Source organism: Spea bombifrons, chromosome 2 (genome assembly GCF_027358695.1).
Source record: "Spea bombifrons isolate aSpeBom1 chromosome 2, aSpeBom1.2.pri, whole genome shotgun sequence".
Lineage (NCBI taxonomy): Eukaryota > Metazoa > Chordata > Amphibia > Anura > Pelobatidae > Spea > Spea bombifrons.
The window spans coordinates 9,790,791-9,817,209 of NC_071088.1; the positions used below are offsets into that span (position 1 = coordinate 9,790,791).

The 26,419-nt window shown below is 40.9% G+C and overlaps 4 protein-coding genes across 4 annotated transcripts; 1 reads left to right on the plus strand and 3 right to left on the minus strand.

Moving 5' to 3' along the window:
• Positions 1–8,412: 8,412 nt before the first annotated feature.
• On the minus strand, positions 8,413–9,345 carry LOC128472630 (E3 ubiquitin-protein ligase TRAIP-like). The gene has a single exon (XM_053454542.1). The coding sequence runs from the start codon at positions 9,343–9,345 to the stop codon at positions 8,413–8,415; it is 933 nt and encodes a 310-aa protein (XP_053310517.1).
• A 4,156-nt stretch (positions 9,346–13,501) lies between these two features.
• LOC128472632 (E3 ubiquitin-protein ligase TRAIP-like) lies at positions 13,502–14,434 on the minus strand. Its single transcript, XM_053454545.1, has one exon. It carries the CDS (start codon positions 14,432–14,434, stop codon positions 13,502–13,504), a length of 933 nt encoding a protein of 310 aa, XP_053310520.1.
• A 3,276-nt stretch (positions 14,435–17,710) lies between these two features.
• On the minus strand, positions 17,711–18,643 carry LOC128472633 (E3 ubiquitin-protein ligase TRAIP-like). Its single transcript, XM_053454546.1, has one exon. The coding sequence runs from the start codon at positions 18,641–18,643 to the stop codon at positions 17,711–17,713; it is 933 nt and encodes a 310-aa protein (XP_053310521.1).
• A 3,881-nt stretch (positions 18,644–22,524) lies between these two features.
• On the plus strand, positions 22,525–23,839 carry LOC128474222 (claudin-8-like). The gene has a single exon (XM_053456511.1). It carries the CDS (start codon positions 22,751–22,753, stop codon positions 23,426–23,428), a length of 678 nt encoding a protein of 225 aa, XP_053312486.1. The 5' UTR covers positions 22,525–22,750; the 3' UTR covers positions 23,429–23,839.
• Positions 23,840–26,419: the final 2,580 nt, after the last annotated feature.

The following is a 26,419-nucleotide window of genomic DNA, read 5'->3' on the forward strand; positions in this document are numbered from 1 at the left end:
ATTACAAAAAGAAGAGCCACCAACTTTCCTAGGGTTCAAAGCAAGCAGTGGTTTTAATGAAGCAAATAACACCAAGGTAGGGTAGTTAAAGAAGAAAGCAGAGTCCAGGTATTTAGCCAGGGTAACCGAGTAACACAAAGTCCAGGGACAAGCAAGGTCAGAAGGCAGGAGGTCAAAAAGGTAAAGATGGATCCAACAGGTACTATAGGTTTAAGGGAATGTTAGGACTACACAAGATAAACACACAGCATGTAACAAGCAAGCACTGAAGGTATGGGGTTTGGGGCTTTTATAGGGGAAGCAGTAACTCCTCCTACTTCCCTAGACTCCTCCCCTACTGTTGAATTGTATTGAAGTGGGGATGACTCCCCCCACTCTCCTCCATCTCCGTGGTGACCGATAGCACCATTTCAGCAAGACATGCCCACTTACTGGTAGCCAGACGCACACTTGTTATTCAGGAGGTGTACCTAACTCCAGGCCGGGGATGCGGCCTGCAACAAATCAATGTAGCCCCAGGCCATGACGGAGGGGATGGTGCAGTGCGAGCGGTACATGGAGGACTCCCCTGAAAGGTAGGAGTCAGGCCAGGAGCTTGACAGTCTTTTTTTGTATTTTGGATTGTTTTCTGTTGAGATGATGCTTTGCCATTTTGAATTTTAAAGTGTTGGATCTGCAAAAGCCTACACAATTAAACAAAAAAAACCAACACAAAGCCAGCTATCCACCATGACTCAGCATAAGCTTGGTAGGGTAAGGTTCCTCCCATACGGACTCTGTGTCCATAGTTACCGTATTGGCCCGATTATAGGCCGCACCCGATTATAGGCCGCACCCGATTATAGGCCACACCCTAATAGTTTGATGATATTTTAAAGAAAAATTCATTTTAAAAAAATTACACACGAGTGGAATGGTAAAACAGTATTTTATCTAATGACCAGGAATACATGTATTTTTACGATCTATTATGCAGTTAGTCATACAAACAGTCATACAAAATCCTCTGCCCCCTGGATATGCCACTCTGCCCCCCTGAAATGCCACTCTGCCCCCCCAGACTTACCAATGCATGCCCAGACTCCCTGGTGTCTAGCGGGTGCTGCGAGGGACCTGGATCCTAACCCTGCTGCTTGCCCACAGCAGGGCTAAATGAAAAAGAAAGGAAAAAAAACACCTGCCCGTCGCCCCCCGGAACTGCATGCCCTGGGCGCCAGGCTGTACGAATTGCGCATCCCTGTGCTAAACCCCCGATTATAGGCCTATAATCGGGCAAAAACGGTATGTACACATAGTAATCGTGTCATTTGGATAGAGCTAATATCTGAAGACTTGGCCAGTAAAATACTCCCCAAGCTCATGTGTGAGGTCATCAAAGCAACTGCACTCTGAAATCACCCAGTAGCGCACCCTTGAATAATCCCCACGAGTATTGGATTGTCAGTAAATGTGAAATGGGAAACTGAAACAACTATTACTCATACTCAGCATTCAGTCCATGTGATTTCATTTGGATTACTTATGTATAACAGCGGTAGTTCATCTCTTGTGTTGTGGTCCTGTTTTTTTTCTGTATAGACTTACAAGTATTTTTTACGTTACTAAGTGATTAATAAACGTCACTGTTGAAAGGTTTAGCTCTGAACGTAATTGGAAATAATCGTAGAATATTTGATGACATTTCTCTGACTTGTTTCTTGGAAGTTAAACTAGGGTCAGTCCAAAGAACTGTGTTCAGTGAAGTGTACACTGTGACATTTGTTAGCAGGATCTAAATGGTGTCATTATTGTGCTAAAAATAAATGTAATGGCATGGAACACTGCTATTTAGTTCAGCGATAAATCAAGGATAACTTAAGTGCAGTGAACTGGATAATTCCACAGCTCTTTCCATATTAAACTCCAACAGTGAGCTTGACAACTGAGTTGTTAAAGAACACAATTTTAATTAGAAATCCAAAATAAAATTGTCAAAGGCAGAGTCGGTCCCGAGCCCACCTTAGATTATTCTCTGGTTGTTATGTGAAAATAATAATGCCGAATAAAAGGCTGTCCTAAAACGCACAATGGTTACTCCACTTAGATATTGCCACTAAAAAAAGTTCAAACCTACTTGGATGTCACGGTTCGTAACAGAGCCGTAACTAGGGCATTCGAAAGCTAAAAGAAGTGGAGGGGGCGCAGGGTATTGCTTCTGGATGGTGTTAAGGTGAAGCTAAAAATCATTCACCGTCTCGAGTACTCTATAACACAAGGCGCATTTTCGTACGCAGACAAGTTGACTCTGGAATGGGCCTAAACCGACTTCTTATACAGGTTCATTTGTAGCATAATACAGATAATGTCACACACGTGATATATGATTTTCTGTGGCCTTTCGGGAAAAGCGGTAGAATTGCGAACATATAAAAATAGCTGACATGAGTTTCTGCTTAAGTTTTTTTTGGTTGACAAAAATCTGAAATATTTAGACTTATTTTCTTAAACATTCTTCCCCAATCCCCATTGTCTGAATTTCATGTCTACTTCCTTCTTTAAAATTGAATTTTTAAATCTGCTGATTTATCTAAACTTTTAACGTGCTATCTGATTTTCTGTGGCCAAATGGCTAAACTTGTTTTTTTTCTAGACACCTCGCCCTTTCTGGAAAGGGGTAGAATTGGGAACATGATATAAAAATAGCTGACATGAGTTTCTGCTTGTCTGAATTTTATGTCTACTTCCTTCTTTAAAACTGAATGTTTATATCTGCTGATTTATCTAAACTTAACTGTTTTCTTATCTAATGCTCATACCTGGGAACTTCTGGGCTCTGGCTACCCGGAGCCTTCCCTTGCGGGACATGGCCGGGACTGCCCACTGACGTCGGTCCGATGATCTAGATGGGAGTTCCCCCTAACGTTAGTGGGCAGTCCTGCTGACGTCAGTGGGAGGTCCAGCTGACATCGGGGGCATTCCCGCTGATGTCAGCGGGAAACACCCCCATTTAAATGGAAAATGGATGGGGAGCAGGGTGTGTAAAGACCCTGCTCCCACGACCTGAAGGATTCGGGTCTTGACCCGGAGAAGCGGTGCTTCAACCGGCAATCTCCCGGCAAACCCGGAGAGTGCCCAGGTATGCTAATGCTATTCCTAAAAAACAGGATGTAAGCATACATTATAAATCCAAAATGCTCTTACATATACTTCCTTTATATTCCTAGGATGGGAAGATCCCTAATATAACAGGATTCCTTACTCCTAAAAGTAATCCAAAATTATAAAGCTAAAAGTGAGATAATCTAATAAATCAAAGTTAAATTGATATTTTTAGCAACGCCCCATGAAAGTTATGGTTCTGGATTGTAAAGGAATAGTGAAAGGTAGCCTAACTGTGCCCATATTTCCCAAAGAGGATCAGCCCTTGCTTTGTCCATAATTGATATTTACTCAACATTGCCAGTAGGGTACCAGTAAAATTTCATTTGGGTACCAGATTTCGCACAGGTACTTAATGTTGTGTACAGGACCAGACAGGCAATGTGAGGAGGCCACGGCATTTTAAGTCCATGACTGCCTGATGACGTCAGTGTGGCTGACAGCTGGATATGCGCGTGAGTGCGTGTTGCTGTTGGCCAGCAGTTTACCAGGTTTTGTGTCAGATGGCCAGTCTGGGCCAGGTTGTGTACGTTTTATACACTAAGGTCTAATGCATGTAATAGATCTCATGTCTATCACTAGCTGGGCTGTGGGGACAGACATTAATATCCAGTGACTGCAACCTTTGCTAGGTTGTCCCTAAAAGAAACCAGACGGCAGAAGTGGTTTTTTCAGTATAATCCAACTGGAAGTGATTAAAAAAAAATTAGTATTCCTTTCAAGTCCACCAGGTTTTCCATAGAAACTAAATCTAAGGTTAAAATACATTTTGTATTTACAACTCACGCTGCGTACTGTTCTTACATTATCAAGGAGATATTTCATGAGAAAAATGACTAATAAAAGGCACTAGAAATGTCTGGCTTTATTTACAAAGGATTAAATATCTAATCACAGAAAACCTTTTAAAACTATGTATATTTAAGTGTGTACTTCATCATTGCAAATTTAATCTGCACCAATATTCAGAATTCACAGCTCGATGTGAGAACTTCATATCTAAACCCAATGATGGATATTTCCACCGTCATCACAGTATGTATCATATTCAGCTAAAACGCTTTCTGGAAACAAAGGTTGTAATGTTCTTCTTTATAACAAATAATCATTCTACCTTAGTTACAAAATAATTTGTAATTAAAATTTATAAGAACACTTCATACCCAATGAAGGCAATGAATTTAAGCTGCAGTATTGTCTATAGTATGAATAGCATTCACTTGAAACCGGCATTAATGGGATTAAAATCAAGACTCTCTGTGAGCGTAGAAGTCACTATAGGTCAAGTATACCATGACCATACCTGGGACCGTGCCAGGTTAGGCTACCCAAAGCTCTCCCTATTTGAAAGATCAATTCCCTGTCCGCCTAATCATTGATCCTGAAGCAAGGCTTGGTCAGCAGCTACGAGTCAGACATCTAGGTCATTTAGAAGAAGGCTTTTGACCAGGACCGTATATTTGGGTCTCTCACCTTGGAACAGACCCAGAGCAGGCCAATGTGCCCTCTTCTTTCTGTAGTCAGAACTGTGGAAAGTTACTCCCATGGGGTCCAGTGTGGCTTGATAACAGTGCTTCTATCTCCATGGCCATATGGGCTTTGGTTGGCTGATGGCACTCCAGGACAGCAGCTAATGTTGTGGGTTAACTTCTCTCCTGTTTAGCCGCTGACAGATTGTCAATGGTTGGAAACAGTTACATGTTGGTTAGTGAGTATGTTAACAAAGTGATGTCCGTATCCCAAGTTGGTAGTTTTCAGTATTTATTTCTTGATTTGGGTTGTTGGGCAATGATATGGGTCCAAGCAACATCCCCATCTAATATTTTATGATCAACCACGAATTCAGGGCCGGCTCCTCTCTCCCTTTACAAACGCAGTATATGAGTATTTCAGTCCTTTAGAAAAATAAAATATGAATGCCTCAAAGGAACTTGTCATTCCATCTATGTGGGATCTTTAACAGGTCCACATTAATACTGAAAAGTGCTTTATTCAATCTTTCTTGAACTTAAAAAAATGGATCTGTGCAAGCTTTATACATTTAAAAACCATAGGGAATCATGTTCTTTATATACAATTTAGTCACAAATGTTTACAATCAGCAGGGTTGGTATAAAAGCACCATTGATATTATTTCATTAGCATATTTTTTTTCAATGATGGTTTTTGTTAATATTCAGAAATGCAGAATTTGATGCCATTTGGCTGCCTTTTTTTTTCCTAATGTAAAGACTCAAAACCTTAATCAGTCCTTGATCTCGTTTTAGATTCAGGAGCGGTATGACAACCCCATGCATGTTTAAATCCCCTCATTAGCCTCTACCACTTCTTCTGGGAGGCTGATTGACTTATCTACTACACTCACACTTAGTTATACTTCTTAACATTACATATAAACCTCTGAAACTCTAGCTTTCGAATAGGAACTCTCGTTCCAACATAAGTGGTTGCTTTATATTAATTCATACAGTTTTTCTTTATAAAAATCTTCTAACATAAAAAAAACCCTGTAGCATCTCATCACTTCCACTTGGCAGGTAATGTAACATGCTGCATAATTGTATTATTCATAGATATTACCGGGGGAGCGCCGAGGTATGTGTAAGTGCCATGCCTAGCAGGATGCCGGCACGAAAATAATCACGCACAGTGGGTGATTACTTTCAAATCAGAGCAGGCAGACAGGGTTACAAACGGTACATCTTTTCCAGGTGACACTTTTTGTTTCATGTCAAGGTAACACATTATACTATACAATTAAACATTAATAACCGGTTGTATTTGGTGTAATTTTATATATATGTGCTTTTGTTTGATTGCATCACCTTGTTTGATCACCTTACTATTAAACTGCTAAAAAATGAGCCATTACATCCTGAATTTAAAACGCCCCATGTACAGCTGGAATTAAACAAAATGATGTGATCACAAATTTAGTTTATATTAGAAAAATATAAAAGTCAAACATTATTTACTGGTAAAAATGAAAGGGCAATGATAAGGATGAATGATAATTATGGTATGTAAGAACTCTTAAGGGTTTGCCCCAGGGGCTTAGGCAGAGATGGTTTTGAGCAAGGCATGCAACGTTGAGTGCAGGGCTAGCCCCACACTATCTGAGGCAAAACCCGGAGCGTTCACATGCGTGAATGTAAGCGAAGTGCATTGCCCATTTGGCTTACTGTACCTGTCTGTGTTTAGCCCAATCAGCACCTCTAACTATAAGATTCCAGCGTTCCATGGATATGGTTTTAAAAACTTGTTGTTAATTGTAGACCAGCAAAAGAGCTAGATGTTCTGCCATGGTTTTTAACAAGAGCAAAAGTTAAATGACTGACCATGTGTCAGCGCATGCTTCCAAAAAAACCAATAGAGGTCTTCGGCCATGATTTTGTTGAGGTTGCAGAAACCCAACTAATTCTAGGTGCATCAAACACTATCCTAAATAATAATTAACTATGTTTTCAGTTAAATTCCCTCATGTGAGTTTCAATATATAGTAGATTTTTACTGTTCATTTAAGAAATGATATAGCTGGCAGCTCTTTATTTTGTTGGTTTTGGGGAACCTGGATTCTGTGTTCTATTTGTTCTCTTTTTGTACATATGTCATTTCAAACAGAGGACATAATAGGGTTGTCAGATAAATGCTAAAATTTACACAGCACCTGGAAATATGTATAAATGTTGCTATAATTTACTGTGTGTTGGACTCAAGTTGATTTATATCACCATGCGTATAATGTGCACCAGCAATACCTGGGAACTACAGAGAGCAGGCTGCCAGGAGCTCTCCATCATGAAGCTTCACGAAGGAGCAGGGCTATCCATGCACAAGGGCAGGCATAGCTGCTCGAGGGGTATGGCTAGTCGTGGGTGTAGGAGAGATAGTTGTGAACAAGGGCGGGGTTAACCCTAAGTACCATTAAATGGGTTGGTAGTAGGAGGAGAATTGGGCAGGGAGTGGGCGTAACTTAACACTTCGCTGTCCTGGAGAAAGAGAAGCGAGACCCTGAGACCCAGGGAATACGCACTTCATCCAGAGACTCCAAGTCAAACCCAGAGATTTCCCAGGTGTGATTTAAATCTGTGTTAGTGGACTGAACTGTAAAAAGTAGGGTTTGGTGAAGGCAACAGATCTGCTTAAAGGAAAGAATTGTCAAACAGGTCACACAACCAGCGGCATATTCTAGAAATTCCACTGCACAATATCAGGAGCGCCGCTCCATGGACTGGTTGAGGAGATCCATATATATTCTTTTTGTAGAGACAGGATATAACTTTGTAAATACTTTGTAACTATATTTCCTTTACAATGAGCGCATTTCACTTCACATGTTTCATGCTTGGCCATAATGTAATAGCGTGACCTAAACACTATAGGTGTGATCATTACTTTATGTTTACAGGTTGGCGTACGTCAAGAGCTATCGCCCAATAAATCTAAACCTTTATACTCTTCATAGCAGCTGATTTGCCTCTCCCCCTATAAACCTGAGGAAGTCTTGGAAAAGTGTTTGAGCAGAACACAGATGTGAGAAAGACGAGATTTGTTAACTGTTGCAATCAGATCCATTTTTCTACACACAGTGAGTTGGAACAGTTAAGGAAACCAAAGTGACAGAATTGATATTTTATCGTATATTCTTTGGGAAGAGAATGATGTTTTGATTATAGACACATTTCATTTAATGATAGATAAAACAGGTCAGCCCGTCTATCCTGCTGTAAACATATTAAAGTGGCAGAACCACCACATTTTGTTCTGCTGCTAATACCTCTGGCTATAAAATCCAGCAGCCTGCTTGTCCTTTCTACCTCTTTCTTGCATTACCCTCCTGCCTGCCTCAATTCCCTCTCCCAAGTCTCTTTCTCCCGTTGTCGCTGACAGCACAACGCGCTAATACTATATTTTACCTTTTCATCCAAATTGCAATTTTTTTTATCAACATTGAACTCCAACTGCCCGCACTCTCCACTATTCTTCTAATTTACCTAAATCATTAGCTATTTGAATTTTTTTCACTGATGCATACCCTCTGGTATCTTCTGCAAAAAGTCAGGTGTTATTGGGGGCTTGTCTCCACCAAACACTTGCTTTTCCTTGGACCAGAGAAATATAAAACGAACAACTCTACAACACTATAGCCTAAAATCTATTTATTAACTTATCTATTACCTACTAATGCTTATACTAACACTTATACTAATACTTATACTAACACTAATACTAAAGACCATAAATAGTTCATATGGTTCAATGTCAATGATGGACTCAAGGTCCATATCGTGCCCCGTGACGGGGGGAGCGAAGTTTTGGAAGCTGGAATCCAACGCGAGCCGGGATGGTAAATGGCAGGCGTCCGGTTGCTTCGCTGGGTGCTGGCTGTGAGGTTTTGTGATGGAGCTGCACTTTCTTTTTCTTTCGCATGGCGCTAAGCTCCATCTGGGTGTTATTGAGGGCTTCCTGTGACCTCTGAATTTCATGCATGGTCTTCTGAGCCCTGTAGTTTGAGGCCTCTAATTCCCTCTTCAATTTCAGTGTCATCTCTGCTGATTTTGTTTGTGCATCCATCAAATGGTTACACTCTTTAGCTACAGACACATAGTAGATGGCCAATTGTTCCAAGGCATCTGGCGCTGACGCCATTCCTCTTATTGCCGTCTCCATGTCCGGTCTCTGAGTCTGCAGCATCTCCACATTCTCCAAAGTTGTTAATCTCTTTTTTAACGTCCCAGCTTCCTCTATGGCCACTTTGTTCTCCAACAGCTGCTGTTCTAGAATCTTCAGCTGCTCCTCTTGTCTTGAGTACAAAGTTTTCAGCTCCCTAAGATGTTTCTGTAAATCCTCCATCCTGCTGTTCTTCTTCTGCCGCAGGTCATGCGCTGCACATGCCTTGTCGTAGGATTGTTTCTGCCGTTCCTCTTTTAAGAGGATAAGAGCGTTCAATCTCTCCACCTCCTTCTTTAGCAGCTCTTCATTAAGAGTGGGACCCTCCTGCTCTCTGATATCAAAGAAAAGTTTTTCAATGACATCTTGGCTGCTGTCCAACTGAGTTCTGCACTGTGGACATGTCGGCCTTGGAGAGGAGCGGAACCACTGCAGCAAGCACTCTTGGTGGAATGTGTGCCCGCAGCATATGGCTGCCACGTTGGAAGTATCATCGAGAGGGCTTATACAAATACCGCAGTATGCCCAGATGGGCATGGCTGCAGGTCAACAAAACAAGCCACTATCACCTCGAATCGATCAAGCAGAATGTGCACACAGCTCATCTATTCCTGCTGTGAGTGTTCATGTGTTTGTGATGTCATAGAGCAACCAGTGTATTTCTCATGGCTGAGGATGCTTAGGTTTGTAACACAAAGAACACCCAGAGTATGTTACATGACTTTACTTTATTTTTTTTTAAATAAAGCTGCGAGTATTATTGCACTAATATGATCCAAAAAAGAGATTCTGTCTGTTTCTTACCCTTTCTTGTGTGAAAAAAAAATGTTAAGGAAATAAACAGATAAAGAAATAAATGTATGAAGGGCTACAGTTTACTCACCACAGAAATCTACAATTGAAGGGCAGGTTAGGCCCATTTGACCCCTCTAATCCTTGGTCTCGTCTTAGATTTAGGATAGGTTTATGCCTAACCCAGGAATGTTAAAATTCCCTCACTTTAGATGCTTGTACCATTTCTGTTGGGAAACTGTTCCACCTATCTACTTCCCTCTCAGTAAAGCAGAACTATCTGCCGGGGTTTGAACTTTCAGCCGGGGTTTGACATTTTTTAATGGACAGTACATCCCACATTTTTCAGTCATCAGTGAGGCAAACACCTTCTTTCTTACAGGAAAAGATTCACGTAGAGACACTGGCCATTCCCTGTGCTAGTGGCTGCTGCGCACCTCTTGGCAGGGTCACGTACCGCAATAGGTAGTTGTGTAGCAAAAGGGACACTAGACCTTATTCCTGATAAAGTTGATTTTCAGCAAAACGACACACTCTTTTGTGCTGTTTCTATATATATATCTATCTGGCTCTGCATTGTTTCCTGTTTGATCGATATATTTCTATTTTATGGAAGATGGTGAGCATATCCATTCCTTTTGTAGCTATTATCCCATCAACCGTGACCTCTCACACTCTGCCTTGTCAGATCACGAGCGCGGGCTATCTGGTATATTTGGCTCATACATCCGCACAGAGGGGTGAAAAAACACGCAGAAGAAATAATCACATTCTGTACTATGCATGGATGAAAACCCACTTTCAACAATAACCCACCAGCTGATTAAAAGTGCCATTTGCTCCATAGAAATAGTTGAGGACCATTTTATAAAATGCTTATATAAACAAGCTTATAAAGTGATCTACAATCACTTTCTTTGCTTAAATGGTGTTGCTGTAATGCCTCCATGTTGAGGCATTCAGCAACACAGAGATCGGCATCAGGGGCCATGTCTGTCCCCTCCCCGGGGTGTTAACGTCCGCCCGTTTTAAAAGAGTTTTTAAACTTGAATGGTGTAGCTGAAATGCCTCAATAATAAGACATTCAGCAACACCGAACACCCACCCCAGGACATACAACAATCATTCAAAATAGATCAGTACAAATGCTGCATAATCAGATGAAGACAGGCCTGGCAATGTAACCGTGTATCTAAATGGGCATGGGAACTGATCAGGAACTTACCAAGTAAAACAAATCTCAACATTTCAGGGAGGGAGATCTCCAGGGGTAATAAAGCTGTGGTGTTTGCAGGACTGTCAGTTAAATAAAATAACACCACTAGTTAGCGAATGTACAGGTTAAACGCATGGGTCTAGAAGTCATGGGTCCCAAATTTTGTGGAATTATGTCTAGGAGTCATACAACAGGGCTGACAATCGATCAATTCCAACCACGTCTCCTATTCTGCTCTTGACTAGTAATAATGAGAGAACCTGGGTTCCAGAATAAGGCTATGGGCCCGTCTGGTGGCAAATTTTACCTTAGCTATGAGTTTGTTTTCACGTCTGGTGAGAAAAAATGCCCATGGATCTAGAGGTATTTGTTTGTGTGATGTACCTGGGATCCCACTGGAACCAGCATGAGGCATATCCAATAGACACAGAGATAGGAACCTTGTTGTGCACAGTGTTTCCAGTACATGTGCATTTTAAATCGTTGCACCGGTATCTTATTCCAGCGTAAAGGTGTTTTTACTGCTTGTTCTTTATGATTACACAGATAGAGACAAACCGCCTCACAGATTTTACCCTAACCTGACTCGTCCAGCACCGAGCCCAGGCCATCTTCCCATCTTTTCACATATTGTAACGTATCTTGTGTCCCTGGCTGGACACCTGTGAATAGTGAATCGATATCTGGGCTTTATCTGCTCGATTATGTAAACATCGATTCTCAAATAAATGGTATCATTTTAACTATACTTTTCTCCAAATAAAGTCAGTGAAGTTTGTGGGACATCAGCGAAATGGGGGGAAGTTACAAGGCTCCGTAGCGTAGATGAGGTCAGTAAAGTACCTTGTTTGTTTTTCATTTGTATGATCATGTCCTAGTCTTGGCCAATTTGACTTTGTGTGTGAGGATGGAGTCTGCTTTATTGCCCTTCTCATAGAAAAGTTGTTTTGTCCATTGCATCGCTCTTGTGGTCTCCCCAGCATGAGTGAGCGAATTTCAGATCTCAATGTTTGCAACTGGGTTAGGGGCGTTCGACTGGGTTAAACCTTATTTTTTGTTTAGTTTTGCTTTTTGTATTAAGGGTTTGGGAGAGTTGTGTTTGTAAGGAAATTCATTTGAAACCCAATTTTCCCCATGAGGGAAAGAAAACTTTAGGGTCAGTGTATACCCTTTCCACAGTTAAGGGGCAGGCTTTGCGTATCAAGATGGCGACAAAGCAGTCTATATGGAGTAAGCACGCTAGTGCGAAAAGTGCCAGGCGCGAGGTCTGACCCTGCAGAAGCCTTTCTTACTGTTGCTCTACAAGGATGTTAATAAAGTTTTTTCATTTAGATTTTACTACGTTGATGGTTGCTTTCATTTCCGCTTCGGCTCGATTTTATGTTTGAATTCTGGCATCGGACTGGAAGGGAGTCCTACCGCGTTGTGGCACCTGGAGGAACGCTATTCTGCTGTTTGTGGCGGCTGGAGCACGGCCAGGATTAGTGTGTCGCCCATCTAAGAACCTGAAGTACTCTTTACAGCAGTGTCTTTAGTATGCATTGTATACGATATGTACAACATAGCATAAGAATCCACATTACATTAACTAGGTGTTCACTGACCATCAGGGAAGATTTACCTCTAAGGGGATTCAATTAGCCATTTAAACTTAAACTTAGCAAACACCACATGCCACTGGAACACACTGATGGGAGTGATAAATGGGTTCTGTACACCTATGAAGATATGTATAGATACAGAAACATTTCCTCGAAGTCTATTTAACATACATGGTTAGTTTAATTTATTAACACCCTGGCAAAAGCGGGAGCTGCTCGCACTCCGTCATTCCTGGGGGCCCATTCCTGGGGACCCTTTGAGTCCGCAGCCACCACAGTTGCAGGTCCTGAACAACGAATGCCAACCCTGGTTACGACTCGCATGCCCGTTTCTCGGGGGGGGAGAAGTTTTTTGTGGTTTTTGTATTTTCATGATTTTGAATAAACAAGAAACAAGCTATAATAATCTCCTGTATAGAAGTCACCATCCATGCAAAAGCAGCACCATGGAGGGGTAGAAACTGATCAAGAACAAGAGGAGACAACATAATGAGGAAATCAAATTTTGCACATTTTGGGAGCAGGCAGTTAAGAAAGCTGCTTATGGCACACACCACACCATCATTAAATTAAATGAGGGAAGCTTAAAATGATGTTGTGTCACTGTAATATTAGCGGAACCCTTTATTATTATTATTTATTGTTTTGTATAGCGCCATCATATTCTGTTGCGCTGTACAATGAATGATAGTTTTTAAGTGTTCCAGGTTAAAGGAGCCACCTGATCACCTTCTTATATGTGGCTTATTTGAATCATACTTGGGAACTTCAGAGAGCAGGCTAACCGGAGCTTTCCACTATTCTTCTAAATCTTTAACTAAATATTTAGCCATTTGGCTTTTTTTTTCACTGGGGACGCCTACCCTCTGACAGACCTTTGTATCTCCTGCAAAAAGTCATAACACAGACCAAACACTGATTTTCTTTGCACCAGAAAAATATAAAATGGACAACTTTACAACACTATAGCCTACAATCTATTTATTAACTTATCTATTAACTACTAACACTTATACTAACACTTATACTAACACTTATACTAAAGACCATAAATAGTTCATATGGTTAAATTTCAATGATGGACTCAAGGTCCATATCGTGCCCCGTGACGGGGGGAGCGAAGTTTTGGAAGCTGGAATCCAACGCGAGCCGGGATGGTAAATGGCAGGCGTCCGGTTGCTTCGCTGGGTGCTGGCTGTGAGGTTTTGTGATGGAGCTGCACTTTCTTTTTCTTTCGGATGGCGCTAAGCTCCATCTGGGTGTTATTGAGGGCTTCCTGTGACCTCTGCATTTCAAGCATGGTCTTCTGAGCCCTGAAGTTTGAGGCCTCTAATTCCCTCTTCAAGTTCATTGTCATCTCTGCTGATTTTGTTTGTGCATCCATCAAATGGTTACACTCTTTAGCTACAGACACATAGTAGATGGCCAATTGTTCCAAGGCATCTGGCGCTGACGCCATTCCTCTTATTGCCGTCTCCATGTCTGGTTTCTGAGTCTGCAGCATCTCCACATTCTCCAAAGTGTTTAACCTCTTTTTTAACGTCCCAGCTTCCTCTATGGCCACTTTGTTCTCCAACAGCTGCTGTTCTAGAATCTTCAGCTGCTCCTCCTGTCTTGAGTACAAAGTTTTCAGCTCCCTAAGATGTTTCTGTAAATCCTCCATCCTGGCGTTTTTCTTCTGCCGCAGGTCATGCGCTGCACATGCCTTGTCATAGAATTGTTTCTGCCTCTCCTCTTTTAAGAGGATAAGAGCGTTCAATCTCTCCACCTCCTTCTTTAGCAGCTCTTCATTAAGAGTGGGACCCTCCTGCTCTCTGATATCAAAGAAAAGTTTTTCAATGACATCTTGGCTGCTGCCCAACTGAGTTCTGCACTGTGGACATGTCGGCCTTGGAGAGGAGCGGAACCACTGCAGCAAGCACTCTTGGTGGAATGTGTGCCCGCAACATATGGCTGCCACGTTGGAAGTATCATCGAGAGGGCTTATACAAATACCGCAGTATGCCCAGATGGGCATGGCTGCAGGTCAACAAAACAAGCCACTATCACCTCGAATCGATCAAGCAGAATGTGCACACAGCTCATCTATTCCTGCTGTGAGTGTTCATGTGTTTGTGATGTCATAGAGCAACCAGTGTATGTGTCATGGCTGAGGATGAGGGTCCTTAGGTTTGTGATTTGATATTATCCAAAAAAAAGAGATTCTGTCTGTTTCTTACCCTTTCTTGTGTGAAAAAACTGAAATAAATGCATAAATAAATAAAGAAAAAAATGCATGATGAAGGGCTACAGTTTATTCACCATAGAAACCTACAATTTAAGGGCAGGTTAGGCCCATTTGGCCCCTCTAATCCTTGGTCTCATTTTAGATTTAGGATAGATTTATGCCTAATCCAGGAATGTTAAAATTCCCTCACTATAGATGCTTGTACCATTTCTGTTGGGAAACTGTTCCACCTATCTACCTCCCTCTCAGTAAAGCAGAACTTTCTTAAATTTCAGCCAGGGTTTGAACTTTTTTAAAGGACAGAACGTCCGCCCATTTTAAAAGAGTTTTTAAGCTTCAATGGTGTAGCTGAAATGCCTCAATAGTGAGGAATTCAGTAACAGCGAACACCCACCCCAGGACATACAACAATCATTCTAAATAGATCAGTACAAATGCTGCATAATCAGATGAAGACAGGCCTGGCAATGTAACCGTGTATCTAAATGGGCATGGGAACTGATCAGGAACTTACCAAGTAAAATAAATCGATCAAAACTCTCAACATTTCCGGGAGGGAGATCTCCAGGGGTAATAAAGCTGTGGTGTTTGCAGGACTGTCAGTTAAATAAAATAACACCACTAGTTAGCGAATGTACAGGTTAAACGCATGGGTCTAGAAGTCATGGGTCCCAAATTTTGTGGAATTATGTCTAGGAGTCATACAACAGGGCTGACAATCGATCAATTTCAACCACGTCTCCTATTCTGCTCTTGACTAGTAATAATGAGGGAACCTGGGTTCCAGAATAAGGCTATGGGCCCGTCTGGTGGCAAATTTTACCTTAGCTATGAGTTTGTTTTCACGTCTGGTGAGAAAAAATGCCCATGGATCTAGAGGTATTTGTTTGTGTGATGTACCTGGGATCCCACTGAAACCAGCATGGGGCATATCCAATAGACACAGAGATAGGAACCTTGTTGTGCACAGTGTTTCCAGTACATGTGCATTTTAAATAGTTGCACCGGGATCTTATTCCAGCGTAAAGGTGTTTTTACTGCTTGTTCTTTATGATTACACAGATAGAGACAAACCGCCTCACAGATTTTACCCCAACCTGACTCGTCCAGCACCGAGCCCAGGCCATCTTCCCATCTTTTCACATATTGTAACGTATCTTGTGTCCCTGGCTGGACACCTGTGAATAGTGAATCGATATCTGGGCTTTATCTGTTCGATTATGTAAACATCGATTCTCAAATAAAGTCAGTGAAGTTTGTGGGACATCAGCGAAATGGGGGGAAGTTACAAGGTTCGTAGCGTAGATGAGGTCAGTAAAGTACCTTGTTTGTTTTTCGTTTGTATGATCATGTCCTAGTCTTGGCCAATTTGACTTTGTGTGTGAGGATGAAGTTTGTTTTATTGCCCTTCTCATAGAAAAGTTGTTTTGTCCACTGCATCGCTCTTGTGGTCTCCCCAGCATGAGTGAGCTTATTTCAGATCTCAATGTTTGCAACTGGGTTAGGGGCGTTCGACTGGGTTAAACCTTATTTTTTGTTTAGTTTTGCGTTTTGTATTAAGGGTTTGGGAGAGTTTTTGTGTTTGTAAGGAAATTCATTTGAAACCCAATTTTCCCCATGAGGGAAAGAAAACTTTAGGGTCAGTGTATACCCTTTCCACAGTTAAGGGGCAGGCTTTGCCTATCAAGATTGCGACAAACCAGTCTATATGGAGTAAGCACGCTAGTGCGAAAAGTGCCAGGCTCGATTGTATGTTTGAATTCTGGCATCGGACTGGAAGGGAGTCCTACCGCGTTGTGGCACCTGGAGGAACGCTATTCTGTTGTTTGTGGCGGCTGGAGCACGGCCAGGATTAGTGTGTCGCCCATCTAAGAACCTGAAGTACTCTTTACAGCAGTGTCTTTAGTATGCATTGTATACGATATGTACAACATAGCATAAGAATCCACAGTACATTAACTAGGTGTTCACTGACCATCAGGGAAGAGTTACCTCTAAGGGGATTCAATTAGCCATTTAATCTTAAACTTAGCAAACACCACATGCCACTGGAACACAGTGATGGGAGTGATAAATGGGTTCTGTACACCTATGAAGATATGTATAGATACAGAAACATTTCCTCGAAGTCTATTTAAAATACATGGTTAGTTTAATTAATTAACACCCTGGCAAAAGCGGGAGCTGCTCGCACCCCATCATTCCTGGGGGCCCATAGCAGCTGCCCTTTGAGTCCGCAGCCACCACAGTTGCAGGTCCTGAACAACGAATGCCAACCCTGGTTACGACTCGCATGCCCGTTTCTCGGGGGGGAGAAGTTTTTTGTGGTTTTTGTATTTTCATGATTTTGAATAAACAAGAAACAAGCTATAATAATCTCCTGTATAGAAGTCACCATCCATGCAAAAGCAGCACCATGGAGGGGTAGAAACCGATCAAGAACAAGAGGAGACAACATAATGAGGAAATCAAATTTTGCACATTTTGGGAGCAGGCAGTTAAGAAAGCTGCTTATGGCACACACCTCACCATCATTAAATTAAATGAGGGAAGCTTAAAATGATGTTGTGTCACTGTAATATTAGCGGAACCCTTTATTATTATTATTTATTGTTTTGTATAGCGCCATCATATTCTGTTGCGCTGTACAATTAATGATAGTTTTTAAGTGTTCCAGGTTAAAGGAGCCACCTGATCACCTTCTTATATGTGGCTTATTTGAATCATACTTGGGAACTTCAGAGAGCAGGCTAACCGGAACTTTCCACTATTCTTCTAAATCTTTAACTAAATATCTAGCCATTTGGCTTTTTTTTTCACTGGGGACGCCTACCCTCTGACAGACCTTTGTATCTCCTGCAAAAAGTCATAACACAGACCAAACACTGATTTTCTTTGCACCAGAAAAATATAAAATGGACAACTTTACAACACTATAGCCTACAATCTATTTATTAACTTATCTATTAACTACTAACACTTATACTAACACTTATACTAACACTTATACTAACACTTATACTAAAGACCATAAATAGTTCATATGGTTCAATGTCAATGATGGACTCAAGGTCCATATCGTGCCCCGTGACGGGGGGAGCGAAGTTTTGGAAGCTGGAATCCAACGCGAGCCGGGATGGTAAATGGCAGGCGTCCGGTTGCTTCGCTGGGTGCTGGCTGTGAGGTTTTGTGATGGAGCTGCACTTTCTTTTTCTTTCGCATGGCGCTAAGCTCCATCTGGGTGTTATTGAGGGCTTCCTGTGACCTCTGCATTTCAAGCATGGTCTTCTGAGCCCTGTAGTTTGAGGCCTCTAATTCCCTCTTCAAGTTCATTGTCATCTCTGCTGATTTCGTTTGTGCATCCATCAAATGGTTACACTCTTTAGCTACAGACACATAGTAGATGGCCAATTGTTCCAAGGCATCTGGCGCTGACGCCATTCCTCTTATTGCCGTCTCCATGTCCGGTCTCGGAGTCTGCAGCATCTCCACATTCTCCAAAGTGTTTAACCTCTTTTTTAACGTCCCAGCTTCCTCTATGGCCACTTTGTTCTCCAACAGCTGCTGTTCTAGAATCTTCAGCTGCTCCTCTTGTCTTGAGTACAAAGTTTTCAGCTCCCTAAGATGTTTCTGTAAATCCTCCATCCTGGTGTTCTTCTTCTGCCGCAGGTCATGCGCTGCACATGCCTTGTCATAGGATTGTTTCTGCTTCTCCTCTTTTAAGAGGATAAGAGCGTTCAATCTCTCCACCTCCTTCTTTAGCAGCTCTTCATTAAGAGTGGGACCCTCCTGCTCTCTGATATCAAAGAAAAGTTTTTCAATGACATCTTGGCTGCTGCCCAACTGAGTTCTGCACTGTGGACATGTCGGCCTTGGAGAGGAGCGGAACCACTGCAGCAAGCACTCTTGGTGGAATGTGTGCCCGCAGCATATGGCTGCCACGTTGGAAGTATCATCGAGACGGCTTATACAAATACCGCAGTATGCCCAGATGGGCATGGCTGCAGGTCAACAAAACAAGCCACTATCACCTCGAATCGATCAAGCAGAATGTGCACACAGCTCATCTATTCCTGCTGTGAGTGTTCATGTGTTTGTGGTGTCATAGAGCAACCAGTGTATGTGTCATGGCTGAGGATGATGGTTGAGGGTTCTAAAAAAAATAAATAAAGCTGCTAGTATTGCTGCACTAATATTATCACAGAAAAGAGATTCCATTTCTAAAAACACTTGTGTGGAACTGTTAAGGAAATAAATCGAGAAAGAAATAAAGAAATAAATGTATGAGGGGCTACATTTTACTTACCACAGAAACCTACAATTTAAGGGCAGATTAGGCCCATTTGGCCCCTCTAGTCCTTGGTCTCATTTTAGATTCAAGATAGGTTTATGCCTAACCCTGGAATGTTTAATTTCCCTCAGTGTATTAGCATGTACCATTTATGTTGGGAAACTGTTCCATGTATCTACTTCTGTCTCAGTAAAGCAGAAATTTCTTACATATCAGCCGGGGTTTTAACTTTTTTAAAGGGCATTACTTCACACATTGTCCAGTCATCAGTGAGGCAAACACTTTCTTTCTTCCGGTAAAGACTTCCTTTACAGACGCTGGTCATTACACATTCTGCACTATGCATGGATGAAAACATTAACCCACCAGCTGATTAAGTGTCATTTGGTCCATAGAAATAGTTGAGGGCCAATTTAATCCTTCACAATCTATATAATGTAACAAGAGAATGGCACACAATGTAGCAGAGAAATAGGCGACTGGCAAGCAATATGCGACTAACTACTTCTGGTCTGATATTTTGCACTAATTGTATTATTTTTATAATTGTCATAATTTTATTTTTTATTACTTTAAACTAATATGTATTACTGATCAGTAATGTAGTTATAATGTATATTAATTATATGCTATTAAAGGGTTAATTTGAAGACTACACAAACTCTGGAGCAAACGATGTAATCAAAGATCCGTGACTGACCATCCCTTAAATGTTAAGAAATAAATCAGTTTTGCAGAAGCCGCATTCAGTGCTGTGTAAATCACGTGCCTGTTGGAGAAAGAGGAGTTTTGCATCGGGGTTGGTTTTTGGTCGCTGCCCAAAGGAGGAAAAGGTGAAATTTATCTACTTATTAACTGGGCTTTACAACTAACATGACAGCTAACATGAGAGAGGATAGCAGGACTTGTTCGGTAATTCCTGTTCACGCCGCCTTCCGTATCCTATAGTGAAGATTTAATCGGGGCCATTAATAAATTGTCCGTTCTGTTTAATAACCGGGAAACCCCCCAGGTACGTAACGTCAGAGACCTCTCATTGGCGTTTGTAATAAACGATGAAGCAGAATTTATGCAAACTTCTGATTTTTTTGTGGATGGGACTGAGACCAAGTCAGCGATAATCAACCCTGAGACCCAGCATGGCTATCACATGTAGAATATTATATGTTGTATGTATAGAACATACAACATGGATGTTACCTCTTCATTAGGGCAGGGAGGTTATGAAGTTTAATGAAGCAGCCCTTGAAATCGACGTCTGGGTAACGCGCCAAGGCAAGGAAGGAAACAGGACAATCGAAGAATGGTTTGAAGATTTTACAGAAAAGATCAGATTTCCATATATTATTATTTACATTCCTTTATATACAAGTTTAACGCCAACTTCTGTAGGAGGAATTCTGGGAATTCTTATTAGCAGTATCTGGCTACCAGATCCGATACTAATCTAGCTGCCTCTTCACCATTTTGCTATCCATTCTGTCTAGACTCAGACCTTAATCAGTTGTTGGTCTCTTCTCTGATTCTGGAGGCACATGTCTACCTCATGCATGTTTAAATTCCTTCACTGTATTAGCATCTACCACTTCTGCTGGGAGGCTTTTCCACTTATCTATCACCATTTCAGTAAAGTAAAATGTCCTTACGTTACATCCAAGCCTCTGAACCTCAGGTTTTAGACTATTAATTACCACTTGTTCTAACGTTTCTCCTCCTTTGAAATACTGTACTAATAAGTCACTTTGTTAAGTATTTAAGTGTTTCTATTAAATCTCCTCGTTCTCTTCTTTCCTCCAAGCCGTACATACAAAGATCCCTTAGTCTTTCCTGAATGTAGCCGGCAAACCAACCCTTTTTTAGAAACTTAACAAAGTTGCTATTCTTCAGAATTCTGTATAATCCCCCCATGCATTTGAAAGGGGCACAACGTAAATTTAAAGGGACCCTCCATGAGCTACCATATGCATCAAAGTGCGTAGGGTAGTGTGAGTGTCCCTTTAAGCCGAATTGTTTTTCTGTACTAAAAGGTGCAGCAGAGACTCAAGGACTGCATTTTTCTCTATATTCTTTTTTTATATTGGATTGTGAAACTCTAATTATTAACTGAAACCAGTTCCGCGTTTACCAGTATCATCATGGAATGTTTTACTGGAAATGTGCCATTTGCCATAGAATATATCTTTTTTTTTTTTTTTCTTTTCTTGTTTTTGCAGCGATAGTTTTATTTATTTATTACTATATAATATCCGACAGTGCAGATAAATAAGCTGTGTGTTCAACCATTAACTGCACGCTGCCGTCGATCAGGATCATAAAATTGTGTCTATTTCACTTCCTACTTGCTTTAGGCTGGACAAGCTGAACTTGTTTATGTTAGAATAGGATGTATAATGTATTTTATGATAAATAATTAAAACAAAGAAATGGAAGAAGAATATCAGATCATTAATCTGGATAAAAAGGGTAATAATAAATAGAGGCGTTAATGGTGATCCAACCTCTGTTGATTTTCACATTGTTGTTGACTATTCTTTATGGTGGTGTGGACATGCGCGCATAGACCTTCTGGCACACCGCGCAAATGCCAGATGGGCTGCTGGTCCATAGAGCCACACACACGCCATTCCGTGAGCAAAAAAACATAGCTTACGGCCAAGCATATCCAGCCGTTGGCTGCAATTAGGTCATCAGACGGCAGTTGGCTTTAAAGTGCCAGGGCCTCCTCGCCATCGTTACTTCGGCCCTAGGTGTGGACAGGGTGAGGCTTTACAGAGACTTTTAATGCGTCTTTGGAATCTACTAATTGCTATTTATGTAACTTGGAAACATATTTATTAAACAATCTATTCTAGTCACACAAATGAATGCATACAACTATTTTCAGCTGTTTCTATGCACACAGTGACCTTTTGGGCTGTAGAACATTATGGTACACTCATACCCAGAAAACATTCAGAGAGACGCCAGGGGAGGAAAAAAGGGGGCAGAGAGACGCCAAGGGAGGAAAAAAGGGACAGAGGGACTTGGGTCCTAACAAGGGACACTTAAGAGATATGTGCTGGGGTTCAAACATTTTTGGATTTTTTTTACAACTATAAGTGATTCCTGTGTCAAAAATGAATAATAATAATAATATTACTTTTTTTTTTTTTGGTTAAAGTTTTTGAAATACTTCTAACAAAAGTTTTGTTACCCCAAATTCATAGGAATACCATTATTTGGGCAACGAGACCTACATTTATGTGACTGCTGATCGATTTTAATATTTGGGCAAAGAGACCTGTGTTTCTGCGGCCGCTTATCAATGCCGTTCATTTTTCTCGTGTAATCTGGCTACGGACTGCAGCTCTTGGATGTCATCCACAGACTTGAAATACCTTCTGCTTACTGAAGCTCTGCAAGGATTGTGTGTTTAGCCAGTTCTACTAGAACATGTCAACTCATCTGATGTAGTGCAAGGAAATCATAATCAGACTAGCAGAGGTATCGGCAGAGCTGTGCACGGTTACAGTTATTGAGATGAAGAATTCTTTGTTGGTTTAAGCACACCCCTTTCTGCGATCATATTATTGGTTGGTGAAGTTGTTGAACCTGATAAACAAGCACTTGTTCCACTCCATTCTGTTTGAATTTTACAAACAGTGAAGCAACATAAAATTGCATCCAGGCTATGCTGGATATCCGATGGTTCCAGTCGATGAAGAACTTCTCTGTGGCGCAGAATTGCTTCGGTGCCGTGGAAAGTTTCCAAAAAGCATAACCCATTAACTTTTTGATAAGTCTTGGGTCCTGCTCCTGTTGTCCAAGGAGACAAGATGGAGAGTGGAGCTTTGCAAATTGCTGGACTTGTACTCGGAGGCATTGGCATCATTGGGACATGTGCGGTGACGGGGATGCCGCAGTGGAGAGTGACCGCTTTCATCGAAAGCAACATTGTGGTGTTTGAAACCCTCTGGGAAGGTCTGTGGATGAACTGCTTCAGACAGGTCAACATCCGGATGCAGTGCAAGGTATATGACTCCCTGCTGGCCTTGACACCCGACCTGCAAGCCGGCCGCGCTTTAATGTGTGCTGCAGTTGTACTCTCCTTTATAGCTTTTATGATCGCCGTTGTTGGTATGAAGTGCACTCGATGCGGCGGAGACAATGAGAGAACCAAAGGAATTATACTGTTGGTGGCTGGAATCCTTTTTATTCTATCTGGGGTCGTCGTGTTGATTCCAGTATCGTGGACAGCTAATCAGATAATCCGGGACTTTTACAATCCCCTTGTTAATGTGGCCCAGAAGCGAGAGCTTGGAGAAGCTCTTTATCTAGGCTGGGTAACTGCGCTGCTGCTTATGGCTGGAGGACTTATATTATGTTGCTTTTGCAAGAGCAGCGAGAGAAAATATATATACACCCCTCATCAAACCAAATCTATGTCCAGCGCCCCACGCCAAGTTATAACAAGGAAAACACCAAGTTTGTACTCGAAAAGCCAATATGTGTAACAAGCACAACTTTTTGGACGCACGACTGCGGTGCTTTTGGAAGATGTGTGCTCTCTTAGACCTCCCTTGTGTAATTTTGGTTGACTGGACAACTGACTCGTGGACTTGATGTATCTAAAAAGGTTTGATGTGATGATCTCTGCACGCGGCAGAATACATATGCATGTTATCTCCAGAGTATCTCTAATAATATGAAGTCGCATGAAGGGTAATGAACACGTTGGTGGAATATTGAATGCCTGTGAGAACTTGGTTCTTGCATCTCTTAGAATGTTTTTCATTGTATACACGCTTTTTAATTCCTAAACAACCAGAGATGATACATTGTATCTAAGTGATGGAGGGGAAGACAGAATCTTTTTTGGAGCGGAACCAATCACTGCTGATAGTGATCTTCTAGGATCTCGGAGATGTATGTGCTATTCTCGCTTTGGGCTGTAACGTTTCTCAAGCAGTAACTCCTTCAGTACTAAGAGTTGTGCAACTCTGCATACATATACGTAACTGATATTGATTTATTTATACTTCTACGCTATATATAATCTTATAGTGGGGAAACGTTACTATTACTAATTCTGTGATAACTATTACTACTTTTTTTTTGTTGTAATAAGTTATTATCTGCAAAAGATCTTCTCTGTATAATAGAGCTCCTGTCTGTTGCTTGTTTCTAATTCATCTGGGAGCTTAAACTGTTATTTCGTAAATATGAAGGACTTGGTGAAAGACACTGAGATAAAAAAAGATGTCAACAACTCAGTTGGTACATCCTGTAATTGGGTTACCGTTGATTTGCTCAGAAGGGCAGGGCTGGTATATAATAAGTAATGATAAAAGTGTAAAAATAATAATAATAATCCCTCCCTTTATTATACTTTACCATGTGGAAAAGTCCAGCAGTTATTATGAACACGCCTATCAATAAACCTCAGCAAGCACGTGGAAGGCCGAGAGTGATGGGTGTAACAGTATTGAAAAGAGGGTTGAGGGATTTTCTGTTCGGTTGGCTTTGTGTATTTTTTTTTAACTGTAAAAAGTTATATTTTAAAAGTTTATACGGATATACCGACAACCAGGCTGTCTGCATTTTATATTGGATGCCTGCTATTTCCCATGGGATGGGTTAGCATGGTGGGTCAAAGATCAAGGGCTAAAAATATGTTAAAAATCTACTGTAAATATACATTATAGGAGTTTATGGATCGTGTTATTAAATCGACTATAGTTTTCTAATAAATCTATATTTTATTAAGGAATGATAAGAATAATTTCATTCTATAGTCATCTATGTTTAAATTTTACTTTTGTACAGAAGTTTGCTATCTTGTTCATCTTTAGAAAAATAAATTTGATTTAAAGCTTACTCCCCAAAAATTTATTTCAATGCATGTCGGAGTGCAAATGTGAGCACGGGTTCTACTGAAACCCGGAAGCATTAATATATAGTATACCCAGTGCTCAGTATCACCCCCGTGGAAGCTGAGATCCCACCAAAGTCAATGCCAGTAGCAGCAGCCAATCGCATATATCATATGCTATTAAAGCAGCAATGTACAGATAGCATGCATATCCTTCGCTGCTGCTCCTTCCGGTGATTTCATTGGAAGCTGAGCGTTTATTGGCTAGGGTTTGTGTTCTACTGAGCATGTGCAAGAGGTGTACTGACAAATGCCCCATGCCTTCCGTAGAGACAAATGAGGGAGGAGTTAAACAAGAACAAAATCTCATTCGCTAACTTTATTAACAAAACAATTTCTGATTGGTTGCTTGAGTTTAAATTTAGCTGACTTTAAGCTAGCGTTTTATATAAACACAAACTCAAGTATTTTCTGGGAGCCGGGAAACGGATTGCTTCTTACAAAAAACTAAATGCCGTAAACACCGGTGGAAACTAACACCTATTCAGTGCAAAAAAATATCACAAAGTATTATTTTTTTAATTGCAAAAAAGATTTATGCATAATAATAGTCCCTATATAAAATTTAAAAAATGTGAATAGAAGAACCCATCAATGTGAAGAATTTAAATGACAAAGAAATATAATGTGAGAAAATGACAAATATACCCTAAGAATTACACCTGCACAAATCACACAAAATACGATACTATATCTAATACTTAAAAACCCGTTATTTACCAAACCATTGTCTGTAATGATTAATTATTAGGTGAATGCAGCTTTACGGCAAAATTGTGAACAATTTTTTTTTTATTATTAACAGATATGAAATGTAACATTTTGGTGTTAAATTGTTGACATTAAATGTGAATTAGTGATGATTACTGGTTAATCTGTGACAAATAATTGTATTATTGGATGAAATTGGAATAAATTTGCTGAAATATTTATGTATTACTTGTTTGAAATAATTTCCCATAGGAGAGAAAAACATTATTGTAAGAATGTGTGTATTTTAAGATATTCAGAATAAAGGATTACCATGGGTACGGGTTTCGGCTGGAAGCTACTTGTTGGATTCCCCTGCCGATGACGGGCCGGATGTGGCACTTTAAGGCCACTAGCCACTTGATGACAATAAGTGCAGCTAACGCTGGATACGAATGGTCTACGTTTTCATGCTCACGCAGCATGCGGCTGGGCATATCCAGCCACTAGCCGCACACTACAGCGCCGCCAGTCCACTTTGCACCCTTTAGTATATTAAGAATTGTATTCTTAAGGTTTAATCTCGTTAAAAAAGAGAGAATTCTTACCTGGGAATTCCTTTTCCTTGTCCATTTCCAGGTGGCACATGAGAAGTAGGCTCCGCCTACCAGGTAGGGCAGGAAACACTATAAAAAAAGGACACCTCCCCCTTCCTCCCCAGTGTGGTTAAAAAGAAAGACTCAGACAAATAATAGCAAAAACCAATAAATTTTAATGGGCGGGGAAAAAGTGTGCCACCTGGAAATGGACAAGGAAAAGGAATTCCCAGGTAAGAATTCTCTCTTTCCCTTGCCATTCCAGGTGGCACATGAGAAGAATTAGC